The following is a 15842-nucleotide window of genomic DNA, read 5'->3' on the forward strand; positions in this document are numbered from 1 at the left end:
TCCTCACAATTCACACTTACACCTAATTTTGATGTCATCTGCAAATTGGAAATATTAAGAGTTCAGAGATATTTGCAGTGGAGTCAAAGAGTATAGTAAGATGTAGGACCTGTTATGAGATAGCTTTTCGGTGAAACTGAGTTATTTAAAAAATCCCAGAGGGAAACTTTAAACAACTGTCATAACCTATATTTTAAGTGGTATGTTTGAGATGCAGCTCTAAGTTCAGGAATCAGACTATCAGTTCTCAAAAGGTTTTTATATTAAACTAAATGAAACATTTTATTAAGTTACAACACATTAAACACATATACATGGCTACAACTTACTATTATCATAACTTTTAACAAATTCCAAGACTAATCTCCATTAAGGCAACACATAGACTTTCAGCAGACACCAGGCCAGGCATTTTCACCGTACAAATTCAAAATGAGGTTCCTTTCACTTTGGTTCCTGTGGAGGCAGTTGTAGGCTTACAACTGCTTTGATCATACATTGCCTCTGCCCTGCACACACAAAACTGCTATCCTTATACTTAGCACAGCTCATTGAATGTAAATTTTCATTGTATCACCAGCCTCTTCTAACAATAAAAGCCCTTTCATCGTACCCATTTTATTAGCAATATAAACATATTGCTTGGTTTCTGCTGACTAGGTGCCAGATTTCACTCGCCTTCTTGAATGCTCTATTCAAAAAACATGATGGTTATAAAATTTGAAATTAAAACGCAAGTCCAATTATAATCCTTAAAGATTTTTTTAAAAACTGAAGCATGGCACTGCAGACATAGTTTGAACAATCTGGTTTCTCCATCAATTAACCACTACCCATACAGCAGTGACCTTCAGCTGATGCTTGTATAAACATATAAAACTATATAAAGTTAGACAATCTTTTTCTCTTAATGAAGTCCTACCCAGTGGTTGCATTTTCTCAGAATTATTTCGTTGCCCTCACCTGCTTGTTGTGTCCGACTCCTGATAGGTGTACTTCTAGGACCGTCACCAGCAGCATTAAATGCGCTCACACTGATCAGGTAGGTAGTGTACCCTGTTAGATTCTTCAGTTTCACATTGGTTTCAGGGAGGAAGAGAGTCTTCAATTTTTCTGTCTCATTCTGCCGCTGGAATTCCCAGTAGTAAATCTAAACAAAAAGTCATATCTTTAAAATCTTTGAAATATTGCCAAGGCCCTGTCTCTGGCAACTTTACCCTAAACTATTTATGTGAAAAGCACACATTTTTACATATATACTTGCAACAAAAAAACCTTACAATTTGGCTAGCCTTGCAACCTGGGCTACTATTTTCTTTCAAACAGTAGGCATCATGTAACATTAAAATCCAGATTCAGTGGTCACCAATTGTAATGGCAATTCATTTAGTGAGCAAAAAATTATTTTATCAAAAACCATATTCAAGAAGATACTATATTATTGTGACTAAAGCAATAATTGAAACATAGATATATTGATCAGTAATGGCAATTCCTCACTGTCGCCTCTGTTGCAACACTGACACGATTGAGCATATGAATAATGAATACTAGAAATAGTCTAATTGGATGTAACTAATTAAATATTGAAAAGTCCTCTCACTGTTTTAACATGGAATGAGTGCCACTGACTTCTGATGTGTAGCTCTGGCAGGAAGGATGGCAACATCCAAGATAAATTTGCCTGAGGCTGGGGGCCAAGAAGCCCCAGTGTCTCACACAACAACATAAAATTGACAAATTTGTTAAGACCAGTAGCTGGAAAGACCATGTTTAAGGAAGACTCAGCACTTATCATGTCTGTTAACATGAAAGCAAATAGGAATCTAAACTATCAAGCCAAATTAACAGAGTACATGACAGAGGATGCGATGAGCACATTGAGCACATCTAGCATCCAGCTGTGTTCAGTTTTAATCAAAATCTCAAGTCAGACATTCAACCCTGTGGGTAATGCAGTGAAGAGCCCTGACGATGAGTGTTAGTTGTCATATGAAGAAAGAATGGAACATCTTGAGTTTTTCAGCCTTGTAAAAGGAGTGACCAAGAACCAAGAAAGGACCTAACAGCAGCCTATAAAGTAGCAAGTCAGCGGAAAAAGTGTATTATGGAACACTATTTCATGGCCTTGTTGCCTTAATCTAATATAACAACAGGACAAAGCAGCACCCATTTAAACTGATGAAAGGCAATCCTTCAATAATTGGCATTCTTTTTAACATAAACGGTAATGAATAAATGGAACAGATATCTGGTCGATATAGTGAAGACAAACATGGAAATGTTCAATTAATAATTAATTACTATGAAGGAAGGAACTCTAATATTTTTCCAGGTGGTTGCTGATGGGCCAAATAGTGTTCTTTGTTTACAGCTATTCTTTGATCTTGTGAACCACAATAAAAAGATAACAAGCATACATTATGCCTTATTTAAAGGAGAAATTAGATAAGACTACCTCACATTATCAACAGGTATTTGAAATGAGGGAATTTTAAATATTGCACTTTTTTAAAAATTGGGCATAAGCTATTAGCAGGATTATTATATTAAAGTTAGTACATCCTAGCTTCAAATTATCACATGATGCAATTTAGGAATTCACTGTCTCAATTTATAATGTAATAATAATCTGGACATAGGTCAAAACTCAGTACAAAGATAGAATTGTTTTTTGCTAAACCTCGCCAAAAGGATGTATAAAATTGATTTACAGTGACCTAATGTGCACATATTTGAAATCAGTCAAAAAGGAAGTAGCAAAGGCATGCATGAGAATTTCAGCAGCAGATGGGCTGAGACATGGGGCGGAAGTGGGTGATTACATATTATATTATTATTTTACATGATATTACATGGTGTTTTCAATTTTTATACTTTACATCAATACCATGTGTCTGTTACATTTCAGGTATTAACTGTTCCACGTACAAATTTTTCTGTTGCACTTAAAAGAAGTATAATTTTTAAAAAGCCAATCTGTCTGCTAATTGATCTGAGAGAAGCATGTAATTGTAACTTGTAGCTCTAAAGGAACATACCAGGTGAACCACAGCAGCAGAATAGTATATTGGTACTTGGTATGGTGTTCCCATCCTGTCAAAGCAGTATATTTTCTGACATACCTTGAGCAGTACTCCAAGACATCTGTTACTATATTCTTTTTATATGTAATGTCACACATTGTGTAAGTTTTCCACACTTGTTTGTTCAAATTATAAGGCCACAAAGTAGATGAGATCATAGAATCTTACAGTATAAAGAAAGGCCATTCAGCCCAATATGCCTGTACCAATTCTCTGATAGTTGTCTAATTAGTCCCACTCCCCAGCTATTTCCCCGTAGCTCTGCAAGTTTTCCTTTTTCAAGTGTATACCTGATTACCTTTTGAAAGTTAAACTGAATCTCCTTTCATCACTCTATCAGGCAGCATATTCCAAATTATAACAACTTGCTGCATAAATAAAACTTTCCTCAGCCTCCCCTCTGGTTCTTTTGGAAATCATCTTAAAGCTCTGCCATTTGGTTACTGACTCACCCACCAGTGGAAACAGTTTCTGCTTATTTACTCTGTCAGAACCCTTCACATCTGTGAAGACGTCTACTGAATTTTTTCTTAACTTTCTCTGCTCAGGATGACAATCACAGTTTTTCTAGTCTCTCTACGTAACTGAAGCCTCTCATTCCTGGAATAATTCTAATAAAGTTGCTCTGCGCCATTTCCAAAGTGAAGATGCTCATATGTATGTTTTTGGAACTACAAGTTACTTAAGTGGCAAACATATATATGTAGCATGTTTACACAGTTGTTCATGTGAATATGTTACATGCATGCATCTACTATTTTTACAACTGCAGTACACGAGGGTGGGGGTGTGAGCGGTGATACAAGTTTCTTGCCTACTTGTAAATAGGTGAAAAAGGCATTGGCCTGAATTTCATGCTCCCCCACTGGTGGGGTTTTAGGCAGGGGCAGAGGTGGGCAGAGAAACTTGAAATAGAATGGATGGGCTTCCTACTTGGTTCCCACCCATCCAAACTTCTCAGCGATTTTACGCTAGGGTGGATGAGGCCTCCAACAGGCCGTCCACCCTTGTCCCAACTGAGGCCCTTAATTGGCCACTTATTGACCACTTAAAGGCTGTTTCCTGCCCAGCCTCAATTTTTAGGTTGGCAGGAGGATTTCCTAAGTCTGGGGGCTTGCCCAAAAATGATCGGGTTTAGGCCTTGGGTTGGTCTCCTTCTAATTTCTGGCACACCCCACCTTAAGGGCCACTGGACCTCCCGCCCTCCTCTGGCCTCATCCCTGACACCTCAAATCCTCACTACCCACTCCCACCAGGCCTTCCCTACTCTCCTCGCCCTGAGACCCTGAAAACTCACCTTTCCTTGCACTCCTGGAACTTAGGCTCCGCGAACTTCATGAATTTCACTTCTGTCCACTGCAGCTTCATCGCTGCAGGGACTAGAGAGCTGTTGGCCAATCTGATTGACTTTCTCCTGAGTAAGGGTTTGAAGTCCCGCCTGCAGCCAATTAATGCTCATTGGAGTGCGAAATGGTTGAGAGAAATGGCTGTGTCGGTGGGGATATGTTCCCCACCAACTCTTCGGATGGCAGGATGGGAAATCCCACCATCTGAAATCCCCTGACCACTATTTGTTTGTTTTATATATTTAATATTTTTATGTGAACCATGACATGACAGATTCATTTGCATTTAATTAAATAAGCTTCCTTTTTCCATTCAATATATTTGTGTTACATATCTGAATATGGGAATCCTCCAATCCAATCATGAATTTGTGTGCACTGGGGAAGGGGAAAGAGAAGGACCACCACTAGTAATTTTGTATTTCCCACATCTATGAAAATCCAGGTCAATGAGTCTGAATGTCATGTATATCATCTATTAAGCAGAATGCTGCAAACACACTGCAACAAACCAGCAAAAAACACACCAATACTTCCGTGAATTCATCATTCTGACATAATTCAATCAGGCCTGGTCATGAGCCTCTTAAAGTTGTAAAAGAATCAGTATCTTCAAACATCTCACGGGTTATTTTTGGTATCCTCTATTGATTCTACAATTCAACCATCTGTGTATTTCTCCTCCAGTGATAATTAAGGATGAAGACTGTGAATTTTATTAAAAAATTGGTTATTTGATTCTGTTGCAAGTTTTTTGCAAGAATTGCAAGTTTTCCGTTTTTTTATGTTCAATATACAGATCTCTTATCAACTTCGTCTAAATGTAAATATTTTTAAGGTGTAGGCCTAGGCTTTGAAAAATTCAGTAAATTTACCCAGTCAGCAGCTGAGCCAAAGGGCCCATGAGGTCCCAGTTTGGAGTGTCTATAATAACAACTTATATTTATTTAGCATCTTTAATACAATAAAACATCCCAAGGTGCTTCCCAGGAGCAATATAAAATGAAGTCTGACACCAAGCCACATAACGAGATATTAGATCAGGTGATCAAAAGTTTGGCCAAAGAGTTAGGTTTTAAGGAGTGTCTTAAAAGAGGAAAGCAAAGTCGAGAGGCAGGGAGGTGGAGGGAAGGTATGCCAGAGCTTAAGGCCTAGGCAACTGATGGCACAGCCACCAATGGTGGAACAATTAAAATTGGGGATGCAAAAAGGTCGGAATTAGAGGAGCGCAGATATCGCAGAGAGAACAGGTGCGATGGAACTGTAGGAGCTGACAGAGGTGGTGAGCAGCAAGGCCATGGAGGGATTTGCAAACAAGGATGAGAATTGTAAAATCAAGATGTTGCTTGACCAGGAGCCAATGTAAGTCAGCAGGGACAGGATGACAGAATAGCAGCAGATGAGCTGGGAAAGGGGAAAAGTGGACAATGGGCAGAATCGTCCCAGATTTGCACTGTTTTACCTGCCTGCCACAATGGTGGCTTCTCATGCCACATCGTCCCAAACCCACCACATTAATTATGTATTCCCGGGAAACATGCTGTTTCCAAGGCAGGCGAGCTCTCACTTGCCTGCCACGCCATCACCTCGCTGCTTCATCACGCCGGGCACCATATTTAAGGTGCAGCTGCGTGCACATGTCTCGGTGCTTCCAGCCCATGATTGCTGCACAGATGACTGGATGGCCCCGAAAGGCAAAAAGACTGTAGCCGCCCACTTCAATGATGCGTCCCTTGAGTGCCTTTTAAACACTATGGAGGCCCGCCATGATGTCCTCTACCCCCACTGTGGCCACAGAATGAGCAGCTACATCATCAATCCAGCATGGGAAGTGGTGGCACTGCCAATGCCCTGCAAAAGGGGACAGCCACCTAGTGCCACAACAGGATGAACGGTCTCATCCATTCTGCCAGGGTAAGTCAATCTTCCCATCACTCTCAACTCACACTCACAGACCCATCATACATCCATAGGGATCTCATACCTCAAGGGACAATACCACAAACTCTCACATACACCCTCACATCTCCATCAGTCTCATACCCTCTCAAGCTCGCATCCTCAACCTGTCCATGGCTCTGTTCACCGCACAAATATTCGATGCAGTGCCATATGTCCTCCTCACAATCGCTCCATCTGTTTCCACAGAGGAGAAGCCTGCTCACATCAGCAGGAGAGGTCCCAGACTCGTGACAAAGCGGCAAATGTTAGGCTCTTCACTCACTTTGAGGAGTGTGCCATCATGTTGATTGGCGAGGACACGGGCTGTGCCTGTGGCAATGATGAGGTTGGCGGCGAACACCCTTGTGAGGATCCTGCACCAAATCATGCCCCTCTCAATGGAAATGTGAGTGCTCTCTCTCCTGCTTTTGACTGTGCTGCCATGCCCTAATTATCTCTGCTTTGGTTCACAGGGACCTCTGCCAAGTGACCGACATCCTCAGCCAGACAGTCCCTGAGCTCCATCCAGATGTTCACCTCCAGCCAAGAGGACAGTTCCAGCTCTTCAATGGAGGGGGTAAGCAGCCTGGAAGACCTGTCACAGTGCATCTGCCTGCTCTCTGATGAAGTGGTGCCCGCACGTGCAAGTATGGAGGTCTCCATGGGGAGAATGGCGGACGCCATGGACACCCTGGTCCAGCAGAATGCGGAGATGTGCTCCATCATGGGAGCCATGGGTGAGTTCCTGCAGTGGCAACACGAGATAGAAACGGGGCACCTCAATGTCTCTCCAGGTGCTCCTTCCCCTCAAGGAGTCAGGTCAGGGCCTCTGTGCAGCTGAAGGGAGAAGGAGCGGCAGCTGGACACCCCTGGGTCATCCACTCAGGAATCTCAGAAGCTGTCCTCTTCCTCCTTGGCCCCTTTGCTTGTGGGTCCCTCAGCCTCATCCTCTGTCACCACAGAGAGAGCAGCTGGCCAACGAGTGATTCTGGAGGGAGAAGTATGAGCGTGGAAAAACCTTTCGGAGCCTTGTGCAAGCACTCTCCCATGTACGCAGATCCTTCCTGTATTACACTAATCTCACTGTTGTGAGCATTTGCAATGCTGCCTGCCGGGGTTCACTTTCTGTTGTCCATCTGAGCTGACCTGCATCTCTGTCCACCCAATGCTCACACTCCCACGCAGCACCTGATCTCACCCACCAGAACTCTTTTTTCACTTTCGATTTTGACGGCATGGTCTGGATTCACTTTTTTGTCAGCTCCCCTGTCTTCTCCTCTCCTCCATTCACCCATTTCCTTTCCCCCCTCACTGTTAACCCCCCTAAGATCACATTCCACCTCCCCTCTGTGACCTAGCAGCCAACAACCCTTTTCCTTCAGGGATGTCCAGTTGAAATTGCACTTTCCCTTCCTCCCAAAAATCCCACCCCTATCCACATTCACCTCCCAAACTCCACGTTCCAACCCAGGGTCCGTGTGTGTCTCTGAGACCCCAGCAACTACCCTCGCCATACCTTCTACCGCTACCATCAAACCCTCAATCTCCATCCCTGCTGCCTCACTCTGTCCTCGGTCATTCTCACCATTCCCTTGTTCCAAGCCTACCCTCAGTTCGCCTCTCAGAAGGCAGTCATGGAGTCATCAGAGCCCTCCCGTGCATGTTCACCTGGACATCACTCACCACCCCCAGACCCCTTCCCCACCTTGGAACCCCTTCCCCCCACCTTGGAACCCCTTCACAACTCCCCCCCCCCCCCCCCCCCCCACCCGGAACCCCTTCCACCCAATTGGAATCCCTTCTCCCCATTGGAACTTCTCCCCCCCAACCCTTGGTGCTCCCCCACCCCCTGGACTCCACCACAGCTTAGTCCTTCCCCCTGGCCCCACCACTTCCTGACTCCTTCAGACACCCTTATTTCTTCTGCCACCCTTAGTCCTTCCCCCCAACCCCTGACTCCTTCCTCCAGCCTCACTCCTTCCTCCAGCCTTAGTCCCTCCCCTCTCTGCACTGCTTCCTCCCCCCGGATTCCCTCCCCTCTGTGCACTCCTTCCCGTTACACCTTCCTCCCGCACCACCGCACCCCCCTTCATTCCCTTCTCCCAACCTCACCCCATCCTAAGACCTCTTCCTTTCCCAGTTGATCCTATACCTTCTTCTCCCACCCCCCCAGTACATCTTCCTCTTCCAAACATAACTGGACCCTCTTCCCCACACTCTTGACCATCCTCTGTTGTGAGCAGATCCTGAACGGTGACTTTCCAACCTCTGTGAGCTGCTTTGCAGCTAAGCCATGTCCATGAGAATCCACTCAGCACGCCATGGATGTTTCTCCATTGTGCTGTTGCTGTCGGGCTCCAGCATCCTCTGCTCCTCGGATGTCCGCGATGTGAGCAAGACCCTGACGGTAAGTCCCGACTTCTGCACATCACACTTGTCAAGACATGTTCTACACCAACGTGTTTTCCCGCTGACATGGGCAGACGATCCAGCGGTGGGGGGTTGGGATGATTCTGGTGGGCTAGCCTTAAAATGATATGCAGATATATTACAATGAGGTTCCCAATGTCCAATGGCAGGGAACGCAGCCTGCCATCGACAGGCTGAGTGGACGATCGCAAACTAGTTTCGTGATGTCATGAAACTGATTTATGACTGTCTCACCATATTGCTACCTGACGCTAGCGAGCATGGAAAATTCCACCTAATGCATTGTACTATTCCATCTATATAAGGCCTAGTGTATTTCTTTCATTCTTATGCAATTATTTGAGTTCCTTTCTCTTCCTAAGATGAGGTATATAAATTGACTATACCTTATATCCCTGCATGTCTCCATTCTGTGCTTCAGGTGGGGGAGGGTCCCAGGTCAGGTCCAGCTGTGTTGCTGTTGAGCTTTGCACCTGCACATTTTGAGCTGGTGCAGTGGGAACTAAATGAAAGAAGTGGAAGCTGTTACGCACAAGAATAAAACTGCAGTACTGATATAAAATAAAGAGGACATAGTTTAAAATGCTATTACTTTCCACATGTTTGAGGTAGAAATGTAATACAGGAAATAATCAGGTTTAAATTGTACGCCTCCTACTTTTGACTTAGAATCATTGAATCTTACAGTACAACTGGCCATTCAACCCAGCGTATTTGTGGCAGCTCTTAGAAAAAGCTAACCAATTTCTTCTATCCCATTCATGCTTAGCTCTACTTCTCCATCATCAGCCTTGATCTCATGACTGTCACTGTGCCTAAGTACATGTCCAAAATCAAGCTGGCTTGAACTAGAACAGTTAGTAGCTCAAAACCGGCAAGGCTAAAGCTATCTTGTTCAATAACTATTAGAAATTCTGCATCTGATTCCAATCCTGTTCTGAGCTACCAACTCAAGTTGAAGCTGACAGGGTTCATACTCGGTGCCTTGCTAAACCCTGAGATTACTTTCTAAACTCAACATTGATGTATTATCAAGAGCAGCTACCTTCACTCCAAAATATCACCCATTCTCTACCTGACTCCCCTTTCCTGCTGAGATCCTAATTCATGCTTTTGTCACTTCCAGTCTTGGCTTTTCTAATAGCTTTTTGCCAGCCTCTTGAGATAAACACAAACTAAACTCCAACTCATTTAGGCTCTGTTCTCCATATCTTAATCTAGACTAATATCTATTCATCCATTACCCCGAATCTTCACTGACTGGTCCCTTAACTTCAAAATGATCAATCATTCCATGGTCTTGCTCCTCTCGTGCTACCCTTACTGCTCGTATTCTTTACTCTTCATAACTCTAGTGGACTGTTCCTTGCTTCCTATTCTGTACCTCAAAAAGTCCTCTTCAAATTTACCTCCACAATATCTTCAGTCATGTCACCAAATTCAAATAACTTCTCATCCTGCTTGGGTCAAACTCTAAATTGTGAAGTGTTTTAGTGCAATTTTCAAGGTAAAGGTGCTACAAAAATCCAAACCTTTATTTTACGTCAGCCCATTTAACTGTTTATTTTACCAAAAAAATCAATTAAAACAGCCAAAAATGTATTCTTATCAATACATTGTCTAAACCACAGGCTAGCTCTTGCAACTCCTGAAATACCAGCCTTGGGGAAGTTATTTGGGGAAAATATTGAATGAAAATAGGGTTTTTCCACAATAAGGGAGAGAATATAGGAGAGGGTCATTTCAAGGGGAATTCCCATAGTGACTTGATTAAGGGTCATCTGTTGGCACTCTTAGCTGGGGAATATCATGTGTTCACTAATAGGAGAAAATGTACTTAAACTAGGGGCAGGGTGTCTTCTATAAGAATCATTGATGGAGGAGTTTTCATTAATTTACTTCACTTGGTGATAGAAGCAATAAAATTAAATTGATCAGCAATCTGCAAAGTTCAAATATATAATCATAAATGTATAGATTGAGGACGCTGCATCCTAGTGCTCTTTATCTTGTTCCTTAGACAATGCAAAGCCCAGTGACAGGCATTATGGCTCAGATTTTGTGGTCAGCAGTGAATGAGCAGAACACTGTTCATTATGCTTACTGCTTCCCAAAGTCATTCACCGGGCTTTTGCACAGCAACATAAGGTAATTAGAGATCCATTTTACCACAACACCCTCTACAGGGATTCTAGGACCTGTGTGAAAAGGACAAAGCAATAGCTTGTCTCTTCGACCAATCAATTTGATAATATCGATGAGCATTGACAGCTTCACTGTTATTTCTCCTGCAAAATCTAGGACATTTGCAGTTCTACAAAATCTGCTACACCTATTCAATTAGAGCCAGGGTTGAAGGAGGTGGGTCTAGACTGATTAGGGGAACAATATCACAATTACAAAAATATAGCAGATTAAAAGCACACAGTACCATCAAGAGGAATGTGGTGATTACAGTTAAAAATATATATCCTTTAACATGAAATGAGTTGTTAAATCAGACTCTTATCATTTAAAACTTGTATTTATCTCAAAATACAATTTATCAGGACATAACGCTGGAATGTTACACATTGCTCAATGGTTCTGAGACAGCCGTGAAGTCATGATCAGTCTCTGCTGTGCTTTCAAATGCTTTCAGTTTTCATGCAATGAGATTTTGCTGCTAATTAGAAACTTGGCAGCTGGAGATTATTATGTCTATTTATCAGGAGTCAAAATATTAAAACATTGAGATTTTTCTGGCGACGATTTATGCTAAATGAGGCTTATACCCAGATATGAACAAGAGTTTGATGCAGAGCATAACATTGTGTTTCCAAAATAAATTTTTCTGGCTTTTAAAATCTCTCCGTATCTGCCCCTGCACTCCCACTCCCCACATTAATGCTTGTGGGCTTACCTGCTTCACCTACGAACACTTCATGAGGTGGGCTGGTCGGCCCCTCCCCCACTGCATTGTAGATGCTCATTCTGATTTCATAGCGTCTGTGCTTGCTCAGATCTGTGCAGATTCAGAGAAAAAGTCATCATAACTGGCATAAGTGATGAGATGTCAAGTACATTTTTAATGCTCAAATAGTCAAGTCAAAAATGACACCCTGCAACTTTCCTAATTAAAATTAGAAAAAAAATATCCACTGCTGATTAAATGCACTAGTGATGTTGAGTAGCTGACAAGTTGTTTCTCAATCCAGTCCAGGCATTGTATGTAGGGGGGCAGCCAATTTTCAAGGTCGGGTTCACCAAGCCGGAAGTCTCCTGACTTGGCGAACCTGACCAGGGGACGAAAATCTGGGCCTGACTGTTATGATGAAGCTACCCAGATACTTCCAAAATCTAATCTTAAGTATAACTTTATTTTCTGTGCATTGACGTAATCTGTGTCAGATTCATCCTCCCTTTTTAAATAAAGACACTGTTTGCTTTTGATCCTGCAGTAGTCACACCAGTACCCAGTGAATGTTACATTTATTTGCCAGTTCTGTGCAAATTACTGCCCTAATCTCCTTTAAGCATCTTAGATTAGTTGGTACCTAGTGATGGGATCTTTTAACTTGTCAGCAAACAGTTTGCTTCAGTTAGTAACACTCTGACCTCTAAGTCAGAAAGTTTTGCATACAATCTAGTCTGACATCCTGGTGCCACATTTTGGATAAGATTACAAATGATCCAGGTCTCCTGATACTATTCAGAAGAACAAGGAGTTTGTAGGTATAGTGACCAAAACCACTTCCTTTACCAACAGCATGAGAAAAAACAAACCAAACATTCACCCTGTTATTTTTAGGAACTTAGGGCAGAATCTTCTGTTCGGCGCGCGGGGACAGGCGTCGCACACCGACACGTAAAATGACACACGGTGACGTCGGGCGTGTGTCCCAATGCCACCGCACATCATTCTGATCTTCCATTCGGTGGGCATGCACCAGAGTTGGCTGCGCCCCTGCCGAACTGTCAAGGGCCTGTTAAGGCCATTAATCAAACAATTAAGCCAATTGAGAAAGCTGCTGTCCAACCTTAAGGTTGGCGGGCAGGCAAAGAGCCCAGGCGGCCTTCGCATTTTTCATGAAACCCCATCCACGGGCGGGATGAGGTTTCATGAAGGGTTTATAACATTAATAAATGTTTTTGGAACATTTGCGAAACCTGTCCCACATGAGGGGACATGTAAATGATTTTTCAGCTTCTTTATTTGAAATTCACATTCTGAAATTAATCTCCCTGAGGCAGCTCCGTGCCTCAGGGAAATTTCTGCACTATTTCGCGTGCTTGCCGGGGCTGCAACTCTCCCTCCTTCTCCTTCCCCCGCCCCCGCCCCCGCCCCCACATGTAGCGCTGAGCGCTTCCGGGTGCGCGTCATACTGGGCAGTCCTTAATTGGTTCCCCCCACGCAAAATGGCGGTGTACAGCCCATCGCAGGTAGCGATCGGCTCCGCGCCCAGCCCGCCCGACGGGGAGAAAACTTTCCCCTTAATGTGCGGAAACTAGCTGCAGTATTTTCAACAAAACAAATCATGGCAAAAAGTATTTAAATTCCTAAAGCACTCTGGGCCATTTAAAGCAGATGATAAGCCACTGTATAAATGTAAGTCTTCCTTTCTTTGCTTTATCAAACACCTCCTTACATACTCCAAAGTATTCTTTGATACGTGTTATAGCACAATATTCGGGTTGCAAACCAATATTTTCAACCCTGGTGAACACATCTAGAAAATAATCAGCAAGTTCAATTATTTGCCTTCAATGGCAATTATTCCACTGTTTAAAACCTTAAAAAAAAATCTTTTTCCCAACCATTTGAGTATTATAATGTTGAAAAGGGGGTTTATTATTGTGTTTAATGTCCCTTGCTATATTTCTCTCCAGTGGCCTATCTGTGATTCATTTTAATATTTTCTTATGTTCCTTCCAAAGTTAATCCTGTACTTTTTCTCTCAAGGTTTCCTGTAGTATATTTTGTTTTGTTATCTCTGTGCTGATTTTCCGATTCATCCATTTTGGAGATTGCTCATTTCGTTTACACTAATTTTTTCTGCTTTTTACACGTCTTGTATACTTCATGTTACATCTTTAAAAGTTTTATGTTTATCCTTGACGGATTTCATTCAATCTACTATTCAATCCATTGAGGTCTGTTGTCTTGAAATGATGTATTTATTTCCAGGCCCTTGCTGGGACTAGCTGGCAGATGGTCTCAAGATTTGATGATTTTATGGACTTAGGCCCCCACAGCTTCACTACTTATAAATTGTTGATACCTTTCTGACTGCTAAAGAACCGTATTTAGATGTGAGGAGCCCTACTGGGTCAATGACACACTGGGTTGAATTTTATTGGAAGGAAATCCTGACATCGAGGTCCAAATCGGGTTGTGTGGCAGCGTGGGTAGGCGGTGGGACATGAGGCTAGGCATTGTCGTGAATGTCCAATTAAACATGGGAGCTGGCCAATAATTGGTGGTGGACAGGAAGAAAACGCAGCAGCTGAAATGCAGGTGCCATATTTAAGGGGATGGCAGCACTTGAATCATAGGTATCACACATAGAGACAACTCAAAGAGAGGCTAAACAAGGGCTGTTTTCAAGGAATGGCTGAACTTAGAGCAAGGCTGGCTCCCACATGTGGTGATGCCATCCTGGCGGTGCTTCTCCGGGCAGCAAGGGCAGAGACGGATGCTCTTCCCAGTCAATGGAAGGTCAGTAAGCCTCACCAAGAAAGCAGGCCTGGAGGTTGCAGAGGAAGTCATCAGCTGCAGGGTAATCACACATATATGATTGCAGAGCCTCAAGTGACTCAATGCCTTGGTACAATCTTGCAAGGTGCGTGAATCTCGCTATACCAAGCTATACCTGCATGTAACAAGAGGCAGCAATGCAATATAAGAGGTTGCCGACATAGGCATCAGACGTGACTAGCACCACTGTTTACAACGAAATAGATAGCCACCTTACAGTGAGCTGACCACTGCATTGGCAATACCACATGGCCATTTGCAGTGATACTCCAAGTGGCACAATGCTGGACACTGAAACTGGCATAGAATGATGAGCACAGTTGGCCTACAAGAGACAAGTGACACTGTGTACGTCTGTGTTTGCAGAAGTGAGCTTATAATGCCAGAAAGTAGAGAAGAACTGGAGGTAGACTGCCATTATTCGCTGTACTGGTGCCAAAGGAGGAGAAGGCAATGGAGCTAGGAGGGTTTGCAGTAGGGTTCCCTGTTGCTGATGGTGAGGTGAATATGGAGCCCATAGCTAGTGAGTAACTTAATGGACGTGGCCATCAAATCCTCTAATGAGCACTAACTGTAGTGCACCTGTGGCCATTGGTGAACTCAGCTAACTCCAAGCAGCAGGAGTTGGTGAAAAACACCCGAGGCATCACTCTAGTCTCTCCTGCAGGTCAAAAGTAGCAAATGAGGCCCCTGTGATAGCAGTGAAACCGCAGGAGATCTCTGAGGAGAAGCCTCCATCTGAGGAGACAGTATCACATCATTCTAGTGCACCTTTCACCAGTGCAGACACTCTCACATGTTGGTCGGCATTGGCATGCATTTAGAAAGGGTGGCAGGATTCAGGAAGAGCCTGGCAATACTCAACTTCATGCAAATGTTGAGTCTTGGGAGTTCTCATTGTAGCAGCAGATACTGCCAGCGTGAAATATTTGAACATCTGTCAGAGTACCCAAAGGCTGTTTGTACCCACGAGAGGAAGAGTGGTGCCATGTCTCTTGGTTGTGAGTCCATGGCCTCATCCATTGAGCGTAGCCACCCTCATGGAGAGCCCCATGCAGCAAACCAGCCAGTGGATGCAGGAGGTCCGGACTAACCTCCATATCATCACTTTGTCCATGAGCTTCATCCATGAACGTTTAAGGGAGGCTCGGGAAGTGTGTCCATATGAGTGATACATGTGTCTCCATGGCACGCGTGTCAATGCCTGTTGACAACGGTCCCTCGGGTCATTGCCATTGCCCGCTTGGTCTTGAATCCCCTTCAAGTCTTCCTACTCTACAGAGAAGGAAGCAGCATGCACAT

General features: G+C 43.5%; 1 protein-coding gene across 1 annotated transcript in view; it reads right to left on the reverse strand.

The window, feature by feature from the left end:
- LOC121293629 (protein sidekick-2-like) overlaps positions 1-15842 on the reverse strand; it is a 941309-nt gene that overhangs the window by 160252 nt on the left and 765215 nt on the right. Inside the window, exons 34-36 of the mRNA XM_041216767.1 lie at positions 11706-11807; positions 9190-9305; positions 964-1150 (exon numbers count right to left, since the gene is read on the reverse strand). Coding sequence (XP_041072701.1) covers positions 964-1150; positions 9190-9305; positions 11706-11807 — 405 coding nt within the window. The remainder of the gene's footprint in view (positions 1-963; positions 1151-9189; positions 9306-11705; positions 11808-15842) is intronic.

This window comes from Carcharodon carcharias, chromosome 22, assembly GCF_017639515.1.
Source record: "Carcharodon carcharias isolate sCarCar2 chromosome 22, sCarCar2.pri, whole genome shotgun sequence".
Classification (NCBI taxonomy): Eukaryota; Metazoa; Chordata; class Chondrichthyes; order Lamniformes; family Lamnidae; genus Carcharodon; species Carcharodon carcharias.